The 19,978-nt window shown below is 33.3% G+C and overlaps 1 protein-coding gene across 4 annotated transcripts in view; it reads right to left on the bottom strand.

The window, feature by feature from the left end:
- The window catches only part of LOC111059558 (dual specificity protein phosphatase 10), a 249,354-nt gene that overhangs the window by 135,733 nt on the left and 93,643 nt on the right, over positions 1 to 19,978 (bottom strand). For all 4 annotated transcript variants that reach the window (XM_039433439.1, XM_039433441.1, XM_039433440.1 and 1 more), the window contains 2 exons: positions 16,558 to 16,961; positions 13,374 to 13,563 (listed from right to left, as the gene is read on the bottom strand). In XM_039433439.1, coding sequence (XP_039289373.1) covers positions 13,374 to 13,563; positions 16,558 to 16,961 — 594 coding nt within the window. The remainder of the gene's footprint in view (positions 1 to 13,373; positions 13,564 to 16,557; positions 16,962 to 19,978) is intronic.

Below are 19,978 nucleotides of genomic sequence, written 5' to 3'. Positions count from 1 at the left end.
CAACACTATAAATTATCAATCATTTTGCCTATAAACTTCATTAGCAAAACAACTATAACTTCTTTATGAAAAGTATAAGAAATATCTTGTATCTCATTATCTTTTCATACATCACTTACAAACTGTAGAAAATATCTCAAACGCTGCCTAAAGCTGCGTTTACACCAAAGTTATTAACAAAATGTTTATTTCTCCGCCCTTATATATTCTATTAGATTGAGCATAACTTATCATACACATGATGAACATATGTGTTTGTCAAGTTTTGTTCAATCTAATAGAATCTATAAGGATTAAGTTATTAACATTTTGTTAATAACTTTGGTGTAAACGCAGCTTTATACCATTTCTTGTTAAATAATTTTCAAACTAGAGATGAAAGTGAATTTTTGGATATTAGCTCTCATCGAATTTCCTTGTAGCTTCAGGGTAGTATACAGCATTTAAATTTGGATTTTCGTTCAATGATTATAATTTTCAAACTATTATTTTTACCATCAAACATCTATATAATAAGAGAGAGTAGGGTTGTGTTTGTTCGCATCAAAACATGTCAACTTGTGGATTGCATACCGGAAAAACGGGAATGATTTAGACCTCCTTATTTTGCACATAGATTCTAAAAATATCAATCTCGTGCACCTCGAAGCCCAAATTTCAATTTTCCTTCTGGATTTTTCATAATTAATGTTCAAATATCATTCATGGGACATGAATACATACCATATTATGCTAATAATCTAATCAATAACTGTAATCTAGAGAGACTAGATCTCTTCAAAACAGATGGTTGAAACTGGCAACTAAATTAATAACCGGACCAATTTTGTCAGTTTGGTATTAAGTTGAGGAAGGTTTCTAAACAAGATTTGAGTTCTTTATTAGGTTAGCACCAAGTTGAAGAACTTATCTGTACTATAATAAAGGATAGAACTGGTTCATAAACGAACGGGATAGGAAAATAAATTATGTTTGAATTATGTTTATCACGTCTAAACTACTGGACTGATTAACTTGAAATTTTGCATATAGATTCTTAATCAACTGAGGATGGTTCTAGGCCTATTTCAAACTTCAAGATTCCACTCGGTCAAACTTTCAGTTTGTCAAGTTTTAAAATAGACCCTTGCGAAGCACGGGTTACCTGCTAGTAGTTAATAAATCAAAAGCTCACAGTTTAGTGAAGTTGAACATATTTTTTCTCAAGCTGCGTTTACACCAAAGTTATTGACAAAATATTTATTTTTCCATCCTTATAGATTCTATTAGATTAAACGGAGCTTGACAAACACATATGCACATCATGTGTATGATAAGTTATAATCAATCTAATAGAATCTATAAGGACGGAAAAATAAACATTTTGTTAATAACTTTGGTGTAAACGCAGCTTTAAAAAACAGAAACCGTTTGAGTTTAGCTAGCACTGAACATCTGGCACAAAACTCTCCCGAAAATCGTCCAATTCTCGGGAACATTTATTAAAACACGCTCCAATTTGGCCGTTAAAAATGTCGCTTTCACCGACTACCTGTTGTCACTTGGTAACAAATGGCGCAGCTCTACTTTGGTGAAGCAAAAAGTTTGGATTAAATCCAACTCTAATCCGAATCGGAACAGTTGTCGAAATTTTTCGACACAAATCTTTACTTTCATAAAGTTAAAAATACATCTCTTCATGATATTTATAGGGAATTGATAATTTATTCATAAATACAAATAATACAAATATAATAATATCGAGTGACCTGGCTGGCTCAGCTCAGACTCATAAATACAATATTATAAATCATAATAAAGATATGAATGGGCGAGAGTAAGTTCATCAGTCAGTTCTGATCATTATATTTTTTATAATTATTATTATTAAACGAAATCCCAATTAAATGCTGTGAATCACCCCGGAGACTTCTGCTACTGCAAATATTGACAACAGGGTAAACAGCTAGATGGAAATTCGATGAGCGCTTCTAAACAAAAATTATTTGTCAGCCCGGGAATCGAACCCAGTACCTCCCAATTGCCGGTCAGGATTGCTTACCCTTACACCAAACTTACAACCTCTAGATAGCAGTGCTCATTTTATACAAAGCCATAGCGGCCAGCCAGTCTACAGATGGAAATGATCGATCTTAAATATTTTTATAAATAAATATTAAATACAATTTTTTTATTATTGACTAGCAGGTAAACCCGTGCCCCGTAAAGGTATAATTAAAAACTTGACTAGCTGAAAACTTGACCTACTGAAATCTAGGAGAATTTAGATTAGGCCTACAACCATCCTCGGTAAATTGATGATCATCATACTGTACAAAATTACTCTATTTGATACTATCAACACTATATGATACAGTATCATCGCAACTTGATACACAACACCATAATTTGATACGAAACCTCCAAACTTTGAATGAATTCTACAAAACATGGGATCTTCTAATGCTATCTTTTTCTCTATGGCTAAATTAAAACTAGTAGTTCTGTGAGCGGTGGACCTCGCGTACAGTAAGTTACATTGACCTGTTGTCATGTTTTCTCAAAAATTGATAAATAATATATCAATTTAAAATGTCTAGAAAGAATCCTAAATGAACATAGAGCTTTCTGTCCTATCGTACCGTGACGTGTCGTCCCGGAATGTGAGTGTGAGCGCTGTTATCAAGTCTGGCTGCAACTGTCTATAACGTTGATGGGAAGATACATTTTCAAGATGTTCGATGTTTTTGAACGGGTAGTATTATAGTCCACTAGACAGCTGATTTATGATGAATAATTCTATAGTCTGATTTTTACTCTAATATTGGCGTATGAAGGAGGCTCCTTTTTCCTTTTATATTATCCTTGAAATGCGAAATTTCCAAAAACCTTGTATATACGTCGACGCGCAATTTAAAAAGGAACATACCTGTCAAATTTCATGAAAATCTATTACCGCGTTTCGTCGTAAATGCGCAACATATAAACATTAAGAGAAATGCCAAACCGTCGACTTGAATCTTAGACCTCACTTCGCTCGGTCAAAAAATCCTAAATGAACATAGAGCTTTCTGTCCTATCGTACCGTGACGTGTCGTCCCGGAATGTGAGTGTGAGCGCTGCAAAACATGAGATCTTCTTATTCTATCTTCTTCTCTAAAGCTAAATTAAAACATGAGCAGTCCTAGTCGAATTTGTTTAAATAAGAACTATTCATGAGGAATGCTGTCATTATAAAATGGAATTCCCTGTGGGATATAATTTGCAGCAGACAAAATCAATTACCGTATTTAAATCCCTGGAAAATGTAATGACAAATAATTTTCAATATCATTTTAAATAGTATAAAATCAATCTGGAATCTTGACATTCATGTTTTGTACTGTAGGCCACATATTTAAATCTTGTGGACTAAAGAATTTTCGATTTGACTTGAATTAAAAAGAAGCTAATATAAAACTGGAACATATTATTTTATTACTATGCGTATGGCTTTCTTAGAAGGGAGATCCTGTAAGAATGTTTCATATATTGGAAATATAGACTGAAACATATAGTGGAGAGAAACAAGAGATATTATGATGATATTCCCATGGTTAGTTTATATAATGTGATTCTTAAGTGAGGAAAAAAAGAGATATGATTATATTCCCGTAAATGGTTCTTATAAAAATATGTATTAGTGTATCTAATATTCCCATAGCTTGAATATTACTATCCAATAATAATCAGAGACTACGACTAATGCTTCTTCAAGATGTATTAAATACAGTATTTATAATGAATCTTTAATTTTATGTGAGTTTCGAACCACAAACCCCAAACATATATTGTACCAATATAAAATTTCGAACTTCAAAGATTGAACGCTCAGTCAACTTGAAAATGTGACCGGTGTGGTCACGATACCTTGGTCGTGTACTAAATAAAACAGTGTAGAATTTGACAACATATGTGTGTTTTTATTCAATTATGGAACGGTTCTACAACACTGACAATGACTCAGTTGAATTTTTATTGAACGCTCACATAAATTCTCTTGAATTATTCTTGAAACGACTAAAACTATATTGAATCTTAAATTTTAGGTGAGTTTCGAAATACACATCCAAATCAATAAGATAATTTAAGAATATAATATTCAAATCATAAAAGATTAAACACTCACATCAATTCTCTAGAACAATTAATCTTAAAACGACTGAAACAAGCCTTGACCACCCGATTTCATCCAACAAATATGACAAAAAAACGAGGAAAAAATAAACAAACATTGAAATAAACTACTGCGCATTGAGTTTTGTATGAGTGAGAAGGTTATCAAATATGACGTAAACCAAGTATAACATAATTACTATCTTCATTGAAAGTCATGAATTAACCTAATCAAGGCCTAGTTAGCACTCACTCCCTTCCCCCTCCCCTTACAAGAGCCGCTAAAATATAACAACAAAAATATTGGAACGGAAATACATTGGTGTTAATGCGAGTAACTTCTTAGAAACTCTTTGTTTCGATTTTTGAGAATTTATTTTGTGAATGAACTTTTATCTTAAATTAAACTATGAATCATGATCATAGCACGAAATATATTCTATTGTTTATTGTTTTATCTGTGTTGTTATTTATTGATAGATAATAAATTCAAGAGTCACCGTTATTTAACATTCATATTTGAAATGATTTATTGTGGAATAGTACTGTAGAAATTTCCATTATCATCTTTTATGTCGCTATATATTCATCTTTTGATAGTAAATTAAATTTATGGTCTCCCAAAACATTTTCTACGTCAGCTAATTATTTATGTTGCAAACTTTCAACAAAACTAGAATAATATCAGTCTTGTCTTGATAAAAATAATAAAAATCTGTCTTGACAAACAACCAAATAGAGTGAAAAATATAACATGAAAACACACAGAAGAAAAACACTAATTGCAGGAAATTCACATCTCAAACCAAAATTGAATTGGTGTTCATTTATAGGAGTTCCCAATGTGATTGAAATGCCTGAATGCATGCATATCAACTACTAAAACACCTAACCCAATGTTTTATTTAGACACGCAATAAAAATATTCTCAAAATAGCAAAATCTGCAACCTTGGAATATGAATGGGGAATCAAAAATAGAACGTCATCAAAATCGGCACGGAAGTAAACAAAACGCTTTCCTGCATTTTTTGAGAACTATGAGAAAAACTTTCAAAACATTCCTAAATATTTTCATAGAGAAAAAATATCATCGCATTATATTCGTCTCTGATATTATCCAACTGAATTACGACATCTACACTGATACTACACAACTATTATACAGGCTACAAAAAAGGTAAATTTATTATTACTTCACCAAAACAAACTGAGAGACTTTTCTGACTCGACTTGCAAAATAAAAATGCAACCACCTATTTCAAGATAAACTGAAATATTGAATTATCATTGGTTCATCAAATGATGACTATTTCATTACCACAATTGCAATCAACAAAATATTATTCAATAATCATTATATTGAAACAGGAGTTTTAATTGTTTAAAACTCTGAAACAGAGTTTTAATAGGCAGACCCATTCAATTATCTACATAGATAATTCAAATCAATAACATTAACATTAATGCAACCACCATTGATCAATATTGATTTATAAAGATCTATATCATCCTAGTATTTTAACAATACCAATCAACCACAAATCAATCTCATAAACATAAAAAATGATCAATAGTTTAAAAATTCGACGGAGTCACTGTCAATATTGTAGAACCGTTCCATAATTAAATAAAGACACACATATGTTGTCAAATTCTACACAGTTGAAACTGAGTAGATTTTGAGGTATTAGTGTAATGAGAAAAGAGAGAGCGAGAGAGTGAGAAAGTGAGAGAGAGAAAGCATGGCAGGGATTGCCAAGCCGCAGATTGAAGTTTCCCAAGTTTCCACAGTTGAAATTGAGTAGAATTTGACAAAATAATATTTGACAGACTTTTATAAATAAAATAATATATCTATCATTAAATAAAAACACATATTATGTGTGTTTTTATTTAATGATAAATATTTTCTTTTATTTATAAAAGTCTGTCATCCCTGCATCTAAACAACAATAGTTTAACTTTACCAGACAACAAAAAATGTATAATCTATATATTTTTTTAATTTTCCCTACATTAAACATTGGGTTTTTAATTTTTCAAACACTATCCAAAACTTCTCTAAGTATCCAACTCTTATCCCAGAGATGGATCTATTTCAGAAGTCGTCTGATAGGATGACTCATGATCTAAATTGGAAACTCTCTACAGTCTCCTAGTTTAGCTCCTTCTTTAAACACACTTGTCTTACCCATATATATTTATTCTTTATCTTCGATCTCTCTTCACACATGACCCTACTGCTCAATCACTCTCTCACTCTCTCTAACACACTTACCCACTCATCTTCTCTTGGGTCCTTCTTTTTACACACACATGTCTTAACCATATATCGTAAATAAATTTATTCTTTATCTTTGAAGTCACTTCACACTTGGCATTCTCCCTATCTCTCTCTCTCTCTCTTAGTTTCTATCTCAAATCTATCATCACTCTTCACTTAGCACCCCACTATCTCTCTCTTTTTTCTACTCATCTTTATTTGAAGATCAATCACTCTATCTCTCTCACCAATATATTATATTACAGTTATTATACCAGTTATTATATTACAAATTGCTTTTTTATATCATATACAGTTCAATAACTATTTTCTTAGTCTATATCATGTAAATTCATCTATAATTTTGCTGTATTGTAAGCTATTGTATATAAGTGTATAAGACAGTATATATTGTAATCTACATAAATAAAGTACTCAATCAATCAAAAAAAAACCAATCAGTCCATCTTTTTTCAACTCTCCTTATTTTTATCCATCCCCCACACAATCTTCCTTTCTCTCTCTCATTTCCTCATTCCCTCATTTCTCGTTTCTCTTCCTCATCGTCTCTTTCTTTCTTTCTTTCCCCCAGCTTCTTGTTTTTTCTCTTTTTCTCACTCTCTCCTCTCTTTCTAGTTTCTATTCATTCATCTCTTTCTTTCTCTTCCCCAGCTTCTCTTTCTTTCACTTTCCCTCACTCTCTGCCTTTCTACTCTCTTTCTCGTTTATCTTTCTCATCTTGTCATTCTTCCTCTTTCCCAACTTCTCACTCACTCCTCTCTTTATAGTTTCTCTTCCTCATCATCTCTTTCTTTCTCTTCACCAGCTTCACTTTCTTTCATTTTCCCCTCACTCTCTGTCATCCTCCTCTCTTTCTCGTCTTGTCATTCTTTCTCTTTCCCAACTTCTCACTCTTCCACATCCCTTCACTCATTCACTCTCTCTCTCTCTCTCTCTCTCTCTCTCTCTCTCTCTCTCTCTCTCTCTCTCTCTCTCTCTCTCTCACTCCCTTTTCTTGGCGATGCGTCATCCCATGAAAAAAAAAAACGTAAATAAATATCAAACCAAATAGAAGCCGAAACATGTGCCAACTCAGTTTATTATACCTTTTGAGTTTCTCAATGTTTTTCAAACGCTATTTCATTTTCAAAGTTAAATTTCATTGAATTATTGGGCATTTTTACTGAACTATTCATCAATTTCACACCCTTCCTGTTTCTAATTGATAAAGCACGCTGCTTGAGCTCTGGAAGGGCAATAAATTCTACTGAATAATTAGTACCGAAGTTTTTGTTGCAAGTATATGTTTTTATCCTATATTCTTTGAAATTAGCTGCAAATGTTTGTTTTATCCTATATCCTTTGAATTCTGGATTATTTATTCTGATTCTGAACAATAACTATCATGTGGAAAATGTATGTTTTTATCTTGAATGAAAAATACTGAGAAATATTGAATGAAAAATACTAAGAAATTGTCAAAAAAAACCACTGATTTATTGATAATTAGAAAGACCGGGTTCGGTTATTACACCATTGTCAATCTCTGATAAACTAAAACTAAATACAAGAGCAGCAGAATTTATACTAGTAGGCGAGTACTGCTATTGGTCGAGGGCATGAACGCCTGCCATTGGCCTAGCTAGACAGTCTCCTCTCACTCAACGGTGTGACAAAATGGCGGCTTAAGCAACAGAATCGCCAGGATAATAAAATTTACTTTCAGTTCAAAATAAGAACCAAGAAAACAAGTGTGACAAGTTTTGACAATTTCTTAGTATTTTTCATTCAATATGAATAATTACCACAATATCAACTTCTCAACTACACAAAAAGTATGTTTTTATCCTATATTCTATTAAATTTGAATTGTTTAGTGTTTTTCAGCTCCAACTTATCCAAATTAAACTGACAAACTGATTCTAAACAACAATTTTCATGTGGAAAATCTATGTTTTTATCCTATATTCTATAAAATTTGAATTGTTTTGTGGTTTTCCAGCTCCAACTTATCCTAATCAATTCTGACAAAACTGATTCTAAACTACAATTTTCATGTGGAAAATCTATATTTTTATCGTATATTTTTAAAAATTTGAATTTTTTTGTGGTTTTCCAGCTCCAACTTATCCAAATTGAACACTGAAAAACTGATTCTAAACTACAATTTTCATGTGGAAAATCTATGTTTTTATCCTATATTCTTTAAAATTTGAATTTTTAAGTGTTTTTCCAGCTTCAATTTATCCAAATTGAACACTGACAACTGATTACAATTTCCATGTGGAAAATCTATGTTTTCATCCTATATTCTTTAAAATTTGAATTATTGTTTTGTGGTTTACCCAGCTCCAACTTGTGTTTTCGGGCTTGTAAACTGATTACGAATTACAAAATTGACGTAGTATGCTCTGGTTTGAGGAGATAAATTTAGACATAACTCAAAATTGTAAACTATTAAAACGACAAGATTCAAAAGAAGAAGCTTTAGGCAATTGACTAGTATTCCTTCTTTGAATACTGAAGAATATGTTATCTCTTAAAAAAAAGAATATAAATGAGTTCGGTTTCAGAGTTTATTTTTATTTCTAATTATCAGTTTGTAGCATTTCTCCCTAATTGTGTTTTTTCTTTATTTATTTATTTAATCATTCAGAATTACACAACTTACAGAAAGTACTACAGGTTTATAAGCCCAAAACGGTTCCAATTCTAATTTATACAACATTCCAAATGTAGCTACTGTTGAATATAAATAAAAATATAAATTTGAGTACCCTTATAAATTATTTCGTCATGACATGCTTCGGCAACTGATGCCATTTTCAAGATTTGGCAGTAGTAGCCGAAAGACGTAATGACGAAATAATTTAAAAAGGGTAATCAGATTTATATTTTTATTTAGACTAAACTGTATTTCTCCCTACTATGGGATCCCTAGTAATATCATAGAGAAACGATAGCATAAGTAGATATCCCATGGTGTAGGGCGTTTATGTTGCAACTTTTACTGTTATCTCAAGCCGATAGTTCACATAGTTCTTTCCTATGCATCTGTGTGACGCTGGTAGTCTCTCAAATTGTGCCGTTCATACACTATCACCCCAACAAAACAGTAAAAATTGACAATAATCGACAGTAATCGGCTTGAGATAACAGTGAAAGTTGCGACATAAATTCCCTATACCATGGGATATCTACTTATGCTATTTTTTCTCTATGGTATTATTCAGAGGAGTTTCAGTATGTTAACATCGGGATAGTATATATTTATTTATTTATTTATTCGTTGATATAATTACAAATCATATGAATATGATCGGGATAGAACAACAGGCATAGCCCAAAACTATTCTGTTCCCAAATTTTGATAAATAATGAAGTGTCCGAAAAAATAGCTTAATATGTTCTTACTGAAGAAATTTAAAGTTCAAAGTTCTGTCCAAGAATATATATTAGCTAGAAATTTTGAATTTAGAATGATTAAAATACCAAATTATAGTCAAATTTTGCACTTAATATCACCGCACTTTGAATAAATTGAGTTATTTCAGACTCATATATAGACTCATATATTCATACAGTTTTATTTTTCTGTCTTTTAATATTAAAAGCTTCAAATAGCTATTATCAAGTTTCTATTAATGATTCATCTTCTTCTCAAATTAAAGGAGTATTCTAAATATTTATCATTTTTAGTCTGGGCTACCCAATTAATAATCCTGAACTCACTACAAAAACATAATTTTCCTCAATGAAACTCACAGGTTGTACTAGAAAGTTTAACAAACCTTTTGTTAAACGTTTTCCTCCTAATTAGCATGATATTCTACTTTCTAATCATGAGCAAGTCATAAATTTTCTGTTATCATGTTGTGTTCTAGTTTGCTATGTCACTTTTATCAATAATGGTTTATTCAACAAAACAGTACTCGTTATCAAAGTATGTTAATTCCATGAAACAGTTAGGGAATAATTTTAAAAGAAACAATCTGTCAATATTATCAGGTGACCTTATTGGGTTTTCTAAGTATTTCAATCATCGTTAAATTGATCGATTATTATATGAATCTTGAATTTTTGGCGTTCAAATTAGTTTTGATTATTTATTACAAAAATGAAAGTGATGTATTTATGCCATTTGATAATGTACTTATTGTATAAATGAATAAATTAAAGTGATGTCATCTAATGCGTGTGCCAAGAAGTATAATTATTTAAAGAATTTGGCAATGAAAACTCATTTATTCTAATCTCCTCTCACAACTCAAGAATAAGTCCAGAACTCAAAAATACATAATTTTCAGTTGGAAGGGTCAAATATGGAGATCCAAACAGAAAGACGACTAAGAAAGCAATGATTTACAAATTCCCATGTACCATTTGGATGATAAACATGCATATTCACACATGTTTATTATGTATGTTCTAATTTCCAATAAGATTAATATCATTTGTTACTTTGATGTTTTTGAATTTTTTATGAGCGTTCAAATTGTTTTAAATTGTGTAATAGTTTTTTAAAATAAGTTTTGATACAGTATCATATCAAACCGATACAGTATCACACGAAAATGATACCGTATCACATCAAAATGATACAGTACCATACCAAAATGACACCGTATCATATCAAAACAATACAGTATCATACGAAAATTATACAGTATCATAACAAAATGATGCAGTATAATACCAAAATAATACCGTATCATACAAAAGTGATACCGTATCATAATAAAAGTATATAGTACCATACCAAAATGATACCGTATCATACTAAAATGATACCGTATCTTACCAAAATGATACAGTATCATACCAGAATGATACAGTATCACACCGAAATAATACTGTATCATACCAAAAATATACCTTATCATACCGAAACATACTAAAATGATACCGTATCTTACTAAAATGACACAGTATCAAAACAAAATGATACCGTATCATAACAAAATGATACCGCATCATACCGAAATGATACCGTATCACAGCAAAAAGATACGGTATCATACCAGAATGATACCGTACCGTATCATAAAAGAAAGATACCGTATCATACCAAAATCATACCATATCATACAAAAAAGATACCGTATCATACAAAAAAGACAGTCCCATACTAAGATGATACAGTATCATATCAAACCGATACTGTATCTTACCAAAATTTTATGATAGAAAATTCAAATTTAAATTGAAATTAAAAATATTTATGATTAAATAGAACAATAGCTGGCAAATGGACTCACCTAAGAGGAGTGCAGGCTGTCGGTTATCGTCGATTAGGGTGGTGAGAACTAGATAGAGTGGATGCGCGGGGGAGAGGAGGCCGACGTCATCTGTCGCCTCGTCGTAGACTACCACCTCCCGAAACACACGTCTGCGCAGTAGATCCTTGCCTTCCCGCGTCGTTGCCAGGTCGGCTAGGGTTGCTTTGCCCTGAAAAAATCAACAAATTTACCACATTAACAGAATGAAAAACATTAAAATATAAAATTGAAATAACTAGTAGTTCTGTGAACAGTAGACCTCGCGCTCAGTAAGTTACATTGACCTGTTATGTTTTATAAAAAATTAATAAATAATTTATCAATTTTAAATGTCTATAAAAAATCCTAAATAAACATAGAGCTTTCTGTCCTATCGTACCGTGACGTGTTGTCCCGGAATGTGAGTGTGAGCGCTGTTATCAGGTCTGGCTGCAACTGTCTACTAACGTTGATGGAAAGATACATTTTCAAGATGTTCGATGTTTTTGAACGAGTAGTATTATAGTACACTAGACAGTTGATTTATGATGAATAATTCTATAGTCTGATTTTTACTCTAATATTGGCGAATGAAGGAGGCTCCTTTTTCCTTTTATATTATCCTTGAAATGCAAAATTTCCAAAAACCTCGACGCGCAATTTAAAAAGGAACATACCTGTCAAATTTCATGAAAATCTATTACCGCATTTCGCCGTAAATGCCCAACATATAAACATTAAGAGAAATGCCAAACCGTCAACTTGAATCTTATACCTCACTTTGCTCGGTCAATTAAATGAAAAAATTCTTTACTAGGCGAAGTTAGGACTTCAAATTCCTTATCATTGAGCCTGAAGAATCGGTGAGATGAATAAAAAGAATGTGAATGAGACCTCTAGGACCAAGCCACATGATGCGTTTTTTCAGGCGTTTTCGGAAGAGTCGGCAGGGCAGGAAGCTCTCCGATTGGCTGATTGGGTTCGGGAATCGGCTGATAATCAGCCAATCAGAGAGCTTCCTGCCCTGCCGACTCTAATAAGAGTTGTAATAATCATCCGATTGGATGATTGGGTTGGCGTTAGGGAATCAGCTGATAATCAGCCAATCAGGGAGCTTCCTGCCCTGCTGGCTCGTCTGAAAACGCCTGAAAAATGCTTCATGTGGCTTGGCCCTAATAGTAATACAGCATTAGAAAATTGATCCACAGTAAGAATATCAAATCAAGAACTGGAGGTCGACTCATTCTTTATCATGATCCCTCTTATCATCTACGTTCCAGCACACATATAACACTATTTACTATGGTACAAAGGAAATAACATATCAAAAGAGACCCCTACAACATCCAAATTTGAACATCCTGTTCAAAATGAACAGAAAAATTTCCCGCCAACCATTTAAATAATCCCACCACTCCTACTGCCCAAGCTGCTTGCTAACTGTGAATTCCTCAACGGAAGTGTCAGCCAGAGTGTTGAGGAAGGGCCTAGTGTCCGAAAGCGCTCCACAAACGTGAGTAGAACGCTGATAGCTTTTATTCATAACTGCCGTAATCTAAGTATTTAGTAAAAAATCATCATATAAAAGCAGAGAGTATAATATATAATGTAACAAGTATGATTGAATGAATCACATTCTATACTCGCTGTATAAAAGTGAAATATAACCTAGAGCATTTATGTTTAAATAGAACAATAGCTGGCAAATGGACTCACCTAAGAGGAGTGCAGGCTGTCGGTTATCGTCGATTAGGGTGGTGAGAACAAGGTAGAGTGGATGCGCGGGGGAGAGGAGGCTGACGTCATCTGTCGCCTCGTCGTAGACCACCACCTCCCGAAACACACGTCTGCGCAGTAGATCCTTGCCTTCCCGCGTCGTTGCCAGGTCGGCTAGGGTTGCTTTGCCCTGAAAAAATCAACAAATTTACCACATTAACAGAATGAAAAACATTAAAATATAAAATTGAAATAGCTAGTAGTTCTGTGAACAGTAGACCTCGCGCTCAGTAAGTTACATTGACCTGTTATGTTTTATAAAAATTAATAAATAATTTATCAATTTTAAATGTCTATAAAAAATCCTAAATAAACATAGAGCTTTCTGTCCTATCGTACCGTGACGTGTTGTCCCGGAATGTGAGTGTGAGCGCTGTTATCAGGTCTGGCTGCAACTGTCTACTAACGTTGATGGAAAGATACATTTTCAAGATGTTCGATGTTTTTGAACGAGTAGTATTATAGTACACTAGACAGTTGATTTATGATGAATAATTCTATAGTCTGATTTTTACTCTAATATTGGCGAATGAAGGAGGCTCCTTTTTCCTTTTATATTATCCTTGAAATGCAAAATTTCCAAAAACCTCGACGCGCAATTTAAAAAGGAACATACCTGTCAAATTTCATGAAAATCTATTACCGCATTTCGCCGTAAATGCCCAACATATAAACATTAAGAGAAATGCCAAACCGTCAACTTGAATCTTATACCTCACTTTGCTCGGTCAATTAAATGAAAAAATTCTTTACTAGGCGAAGTTAGGACTTCAAATTCCTTATCATTGAGCCTGAAGAATCGGTGAGATGAATAAAAAGAATGTGAATGAGACCTCTAGGACCAAGCCACATGATGCGTTTTTTCAGGCGTTTTCGGAAGAGTCGGCAGGGCAGGAAGCTCTCCGATTGGCTGATTGGGTTCGGGAATCGGCTGATAATCAGCCAATCAGAGAGCTTCCTGCCCTGCCGACTCTAATAAGAGTTGTAATAATCATCCGATTGGATGATTGGGTTGGCGTTAGGGAATCAGCTGATAATCAGCCAATCAGGGAGCTTCCTGCCCTGCTGGCTCGTCTGAAAACGCCTGAAAAATGCTTCATGTGGCTTGGCCCTAATAGTAATACAGCATTAGAAAATTGATCCACAGTAAGAATATCAAATCAAGAACTGGAGGTCGACTCATTCTTTATCATGATCCCTCTTATCATCTACGTTCCAGCACACATATAACACTATTTACTATGGTACAAAGGAAATAAACATATCAAAAGAGACCCCTACAACATCCAAATTTGAACATCCTGTTCAAAATGAACAGAAAAATTTCCCGCCAACCATTTAAATAATCCCACCACTACTGCCCAAGCTGCTTGCTAACTGTGAATTCCTCAACGGAAGTGTCAGCCAGTGTTGAGGAAGGGCCTAGTGTCCGAAAGCGCTCCACAAACGTGAGTAGAACGCTGATAGCTTTTATTCATAACTGCCGTAATCTAAGTATTAAGTGAAAAAAATCATCATATAAAAGCAGAGAGTATAATATATAATGTAACAAGTATGATTGAATGAATCACATTCTATACTCGCTGTATAAAAGTGAAATATAACCTAGAGCATTTGGATGGTTGTATAAATTAGAATTGAACCGTTTTGAGGTTTAGCCTGTGATACTTATAAGTTTTATAATTCTGAATGCTTTTATTCATAACTGCCGTAATCTAAGTATTAAGTGAAAAAAATCATCATATAAAAGCAGAGAGTATAATATATAATGTAACAAGTATGATTGAATGAATTACATTTTATACTCGCTGTATAGAAGTGAAATATAACCTAGAGCATTTGGATGGTTGTATAAATTAGAATTGAACCGTTTTGAGGTTTAGCCTGTGATACTTATAAGTTTTATAATTCTGAATGCTTTTATTCATAACTGCCGTAATCTAAGTATTAAGTGAAAAAAATCATCATATAAAAGCAGAGAGTATAATATATAATGTAACAAGTATGATTGAATGAATTACATTTTATACTCGCTGTATAGAAGTGAAATATAACCTAGAGCATTTGGATGGTTGTATAAATTAGAATTGAACCGTTTTGAGGTTTAGCCTGTGAGACTTATAAGTTTTTTATTCTGAATGCTTTTATTCATAACTGCCGTAATCTAAGTATTAAGTAAAAAAATCATCATATAAAAGCAGAGAGTATAGAATGTAACAAATATGATTGAATGAATCACATTCTATACTCGCTGTATAAAAGTGAAATATAACCTAGAGCATTTGGATGGTTGTATAAATTAGAATTGAACCGTTTTGAGGTTTAGCCTGTGATACTTATAAGTTTTATTATTCTGAATGCTTTTATTCATAACTGCCGTAATCTAAGTATTAAGTGAAAAAAATCATCATATAAAAGCAGAGAGTATAATATATAATGTAACAAGTATGATTGAATGAATTACATTTTATACTCGCTGTATAGAAGTGAAATATAACCTAGAGCATTTGGATGGTTGTATAAATTAGAATTGAACCGTTTTGAGGTTTAGCCTGTGAGACTTATAAGTTTTTTATTCTGAATGCTTTTATTCATAACTGCCGTAATCTAAGTATTAAGTGAAAAAAATCATCATATAAAAGCAGAGAGTATAATATATAATGTAACAAGTATGATTGAATGAATTACATTTTATACTCGCTGTATAGAAGTGAAATATAACCTAGAGCATTTGGATGGTTGTATAAATTAGAATTGAACCGTTTTGAGGTTTAGCCTGTGATACTTATAAGTTTTATAATTCTGAATGCTTTTATTCATAACTGCCGTAATCTAAGTATTAAGTAAAAAAATCATCATATAAAAGCAGAGAGTATAGAATGTAACAAGTATGATTGAATGAATCACATTCTATACTCGCTGTATAAAAGTGAAATATAACCTAGAGCATTTGGATGGTTGTATAAATTAGAATTGAACCGTTTTGAGGTTTAGCCTGTGATACTTATAAGTTTTATAATTCTGAATGATTGGAAAAAAATGAAAATAATAAATGAACATATTCTATTTGAGGCGGCTGAAGAATCTCATTGGATAGAAGCAATTATCAAAAGGATATAGTTACCTGTTGCAGTCTCCTGCGATTGAACCGATCACAGCAGTTGACATTGATGGAGCCGCGAATATGATTGACATTGTAGGCGAGAAACGGCCGACAGTCGACGACCAGACAACGATCCAGTTTCGGCACCAGAGCGTCAGCCGACAGTCCGCAGACCCTCTTCATGACGAGAGCCTTTTGCAGTGTGGCGCTCTCCTGACACGGGCTGGCCGGCAGACTCACCGATTCCAGTTTGAAGCGCTTCGCCGACGGTGAGGAGGCCAAGGATGAGGAGGAGGATGATGATGATGATGAGGAGGAAGTGGCAGGTTCGCTAAGACTGCGGTTGAGAGCCAGCCGAAGACTGTCACGAGGCACGGGCGGTGGACAGCATACGGACGGCGAGGACATTGTTGTTGTCAAGGAGTCTGCAACCGAGAGAGAAATTCAAATTCTTTATTTTCTGTATAAATACAATAACAAGAAATGCATGTATATCACAGTCGTCATAAATGTAAATATATACACATAGGTAACATTGAACATAGGTAACATTGAACATAGGTAACATTGAACATAGGTAACATTGAGCATAGGTAACATTGAACATAGGTAACATTGAACATAGGTAACATTGAACATAGGTAACATTGAACATAGGTAACATTGAACATAGGTAACATTGAACATAGGTAACATTGAACATAGGTAACATTGAACATAGGTAACATTGAACATAGGTAACATTGAACATAGGTAACATTGAACATAGGTAACATTGAACATAGGTAACATTGAACATAGGTAACATTGAACATAGGTAACATTGAACATAGGTAACATAGAAACACTGTGGATTAGAGGTGGATGTAGTTGTAGATAGTAAATATTGAAACAACATTGAAGAACTACAAGTGATTGCAGAATAGTACTTTCTACAGAGATATGCAATAATCATTCAAATATCTCCAACTTATTTACACTCCGTACAAAATTACTTTGGACTTGGGAGAGACATGCGCAGCAGAGAAGGTATACAGAGGTAAGGATACAACGGCAGCGAAGTTACCGTTCTGAACCGGCCAGCATTCTCTGATATTTCTAGTGAGTATTCAAGCACTCGTGTTAAACTTACGGAGTTTCCTCTCTGGAAGCATTCAGTCGACTGAATCTGATCGACAAATTGGCAACTGCGCTTCTACCTATGACTTTATCGATCACTTTAATTGGCTGATCTCCCTCCATTTCTCTGTGTCGCATATTCCTCCTAGTCAGAAGTAATTTTGTACGGAGTATAAATAAATTATATGATCAACATCAACCGTTAACTTACATCTGTAATTGGTCCATGACCCTAACCACGCAAGTCCTATCCTTGATTCAAACCAACCAATCACAACATCATACCACTTTAAACATTGCTTCACACAAACTAAACTGACATAGATTTGAATCAGCCAATTAGAGAGCCTCAAACCTCAAAGCAGTGTTTTCCACCAACTGAAGTAACATCGATTTAAATCAGCCAATCACTACAGTCCTCATATCATACCACTTTAAACATTGCTTCACACAAACTACTGACATAGATTTGTATCAGCCAATCAGAGAGCCCCAAACCTTAAAGCACTGTTTCACACCAACTAAACTAACAACGATTTAAATAAGCCAATCACAACAGACCAATCCTCATATCATAACACTGGATACTATATACATGCATAATGCATTGGCCAATACAAAAATTAAAAACATTCAGAGTCAATAACTTTTTTGACCTATGTTGCCGGGAGACATTGCTGTAACCGGACTGCAAAAACTGATCTTCAAATTAAGAACGTAAATTATTTACGTTTTTCTAATTATCAATAAATCAGTGGTTTTTGACAATTTCTTAGTCTTTTTCATTCAATCAAATTAAGAATTCGAAATCCACTCATAATGTAATAATGCACAATAGAACTTCCAGGTTGGAACATTCGTAATCTTGCCTTTGAAATTTCTTCATGAAAGATTCACTTCCAAAAAGATTTTGGATAAAAAAAGCACTGGATACTGCTTCTCACAAACTAAACTAATATCAATTTAAATCAGCCAATCAGAGAGCTTCAAAAGCACTGATTCACACCAAGTAAACTGCCGGAATAGGAACTACTAAAATGACAAACTGTTCACAAACTTACAACCGAGATAGTATCTCCTTAAACCTGAACTGAATAAAATTAAAATATCTCACTACTGAAACTAGACTGAAACTAGACTGAAACTAGACTCTCACTACTAAAACTATACTGAAACTAGACTCTCACTACTGAAACTAGACTGAAACTAGACTCTCACTACTGAAACTAGACTGAAACTAGACTATCTCACTACTAAACCTTAACAGACAGAATCTAGACTAAACTGTAGTTTGTGAAAGTGTCAAGACTTCCAATTTCAAGACTCAAAAACTGCTCCACAAAATTACAACTGAGCTAAAGTAGTAACTCCCAAAACTGAACCATAGAGTAAAGATACTGTTTAAGTTGTAAAGATACTTGTACCAGTTACTGAACTGACTGATACTCAATTATCTCTCTACTGAATTCATGAAACTTACTTCACAATCCATCCAGAATAGACCAACAATTGTGTAGAAATAGTACACGACCACAATGAGTCATATTGCAAAATTGAAAACAGAAAATAATAACAGAAATGAAAGAAGGGTATGACACAATGCATGGATAGGTCACGAATGAAACAATCATTGCCGCTGCCACAACAATATCCGCTGAATAGGAAAATCTCATTTCTATGATAAACTAAACGCCATTGTTCCAAACAAGTGTGCACTGAAAACTATACTTTGATTCACTTTTAAGTGGCAGCATTGTTCCAAGCAAGTTCACTGAAAACTACACCACAATATACATCGAGATTCATTTAATACTGGCAGAGTTATTTGAATTGGAAGCACATTGAAGTTGTTTATAAGACATACTGACAAATTGGAGTTATATTGAGATTCAGTTACACTGTCAGTATTAGTTTAATGGAAAGCATTAATGTTTCTAATAGGATTAGGCTGACAGTTTAAAGTGAATCGAAATTATTATTGTAACCTCATTTCTGTGATTCGATTGCCAGTTGTTGAAAATTAAATTGCAATATAATGGAGACTAGATTGGAAAAGCGCTCCTTTTTTGTTTGGGAAATAAAGTGGGGGAGATGAAGTCAGAATCTAGTAATAGAAGCAGCCGGATAGGAAATTTCGAGTGAATTCTAATAGAAAATAAAGTGGGATAACGGAATGGAATCGAGTATGAAGTCAGAGTCTAGTAATAGAGCGGATAGAATATTTTGATCCTGTTTTGTTTAGGAAAAAAGATAGTATTAAAAGATATACCATTCCCATGATATAGGGCGTTTATGATCCAAATTTCACAAGAAAGGAAATGAA

Source organism: Nilaparvata lugens, chromosome 7 (assembly GCF_014356525.2).
Source record: "Nilaparvata lugens isolate BPH chromosome 7, ASM1435652v1, whole genome shotgun sequence".
NCBI classification, from domain to species: domain Eukaryota; kingdom Metazoa; phylum Arthropoda; class Insecta; order Hemiptera; family Delphacidae; genus Nilaparvata; species Nilaparvata lugens.
The sequence above is the reverse complement of the archived record's forward strand: the minus strand, read 5'-3'. Positions and strand labels throughout refer to the sequence as shown.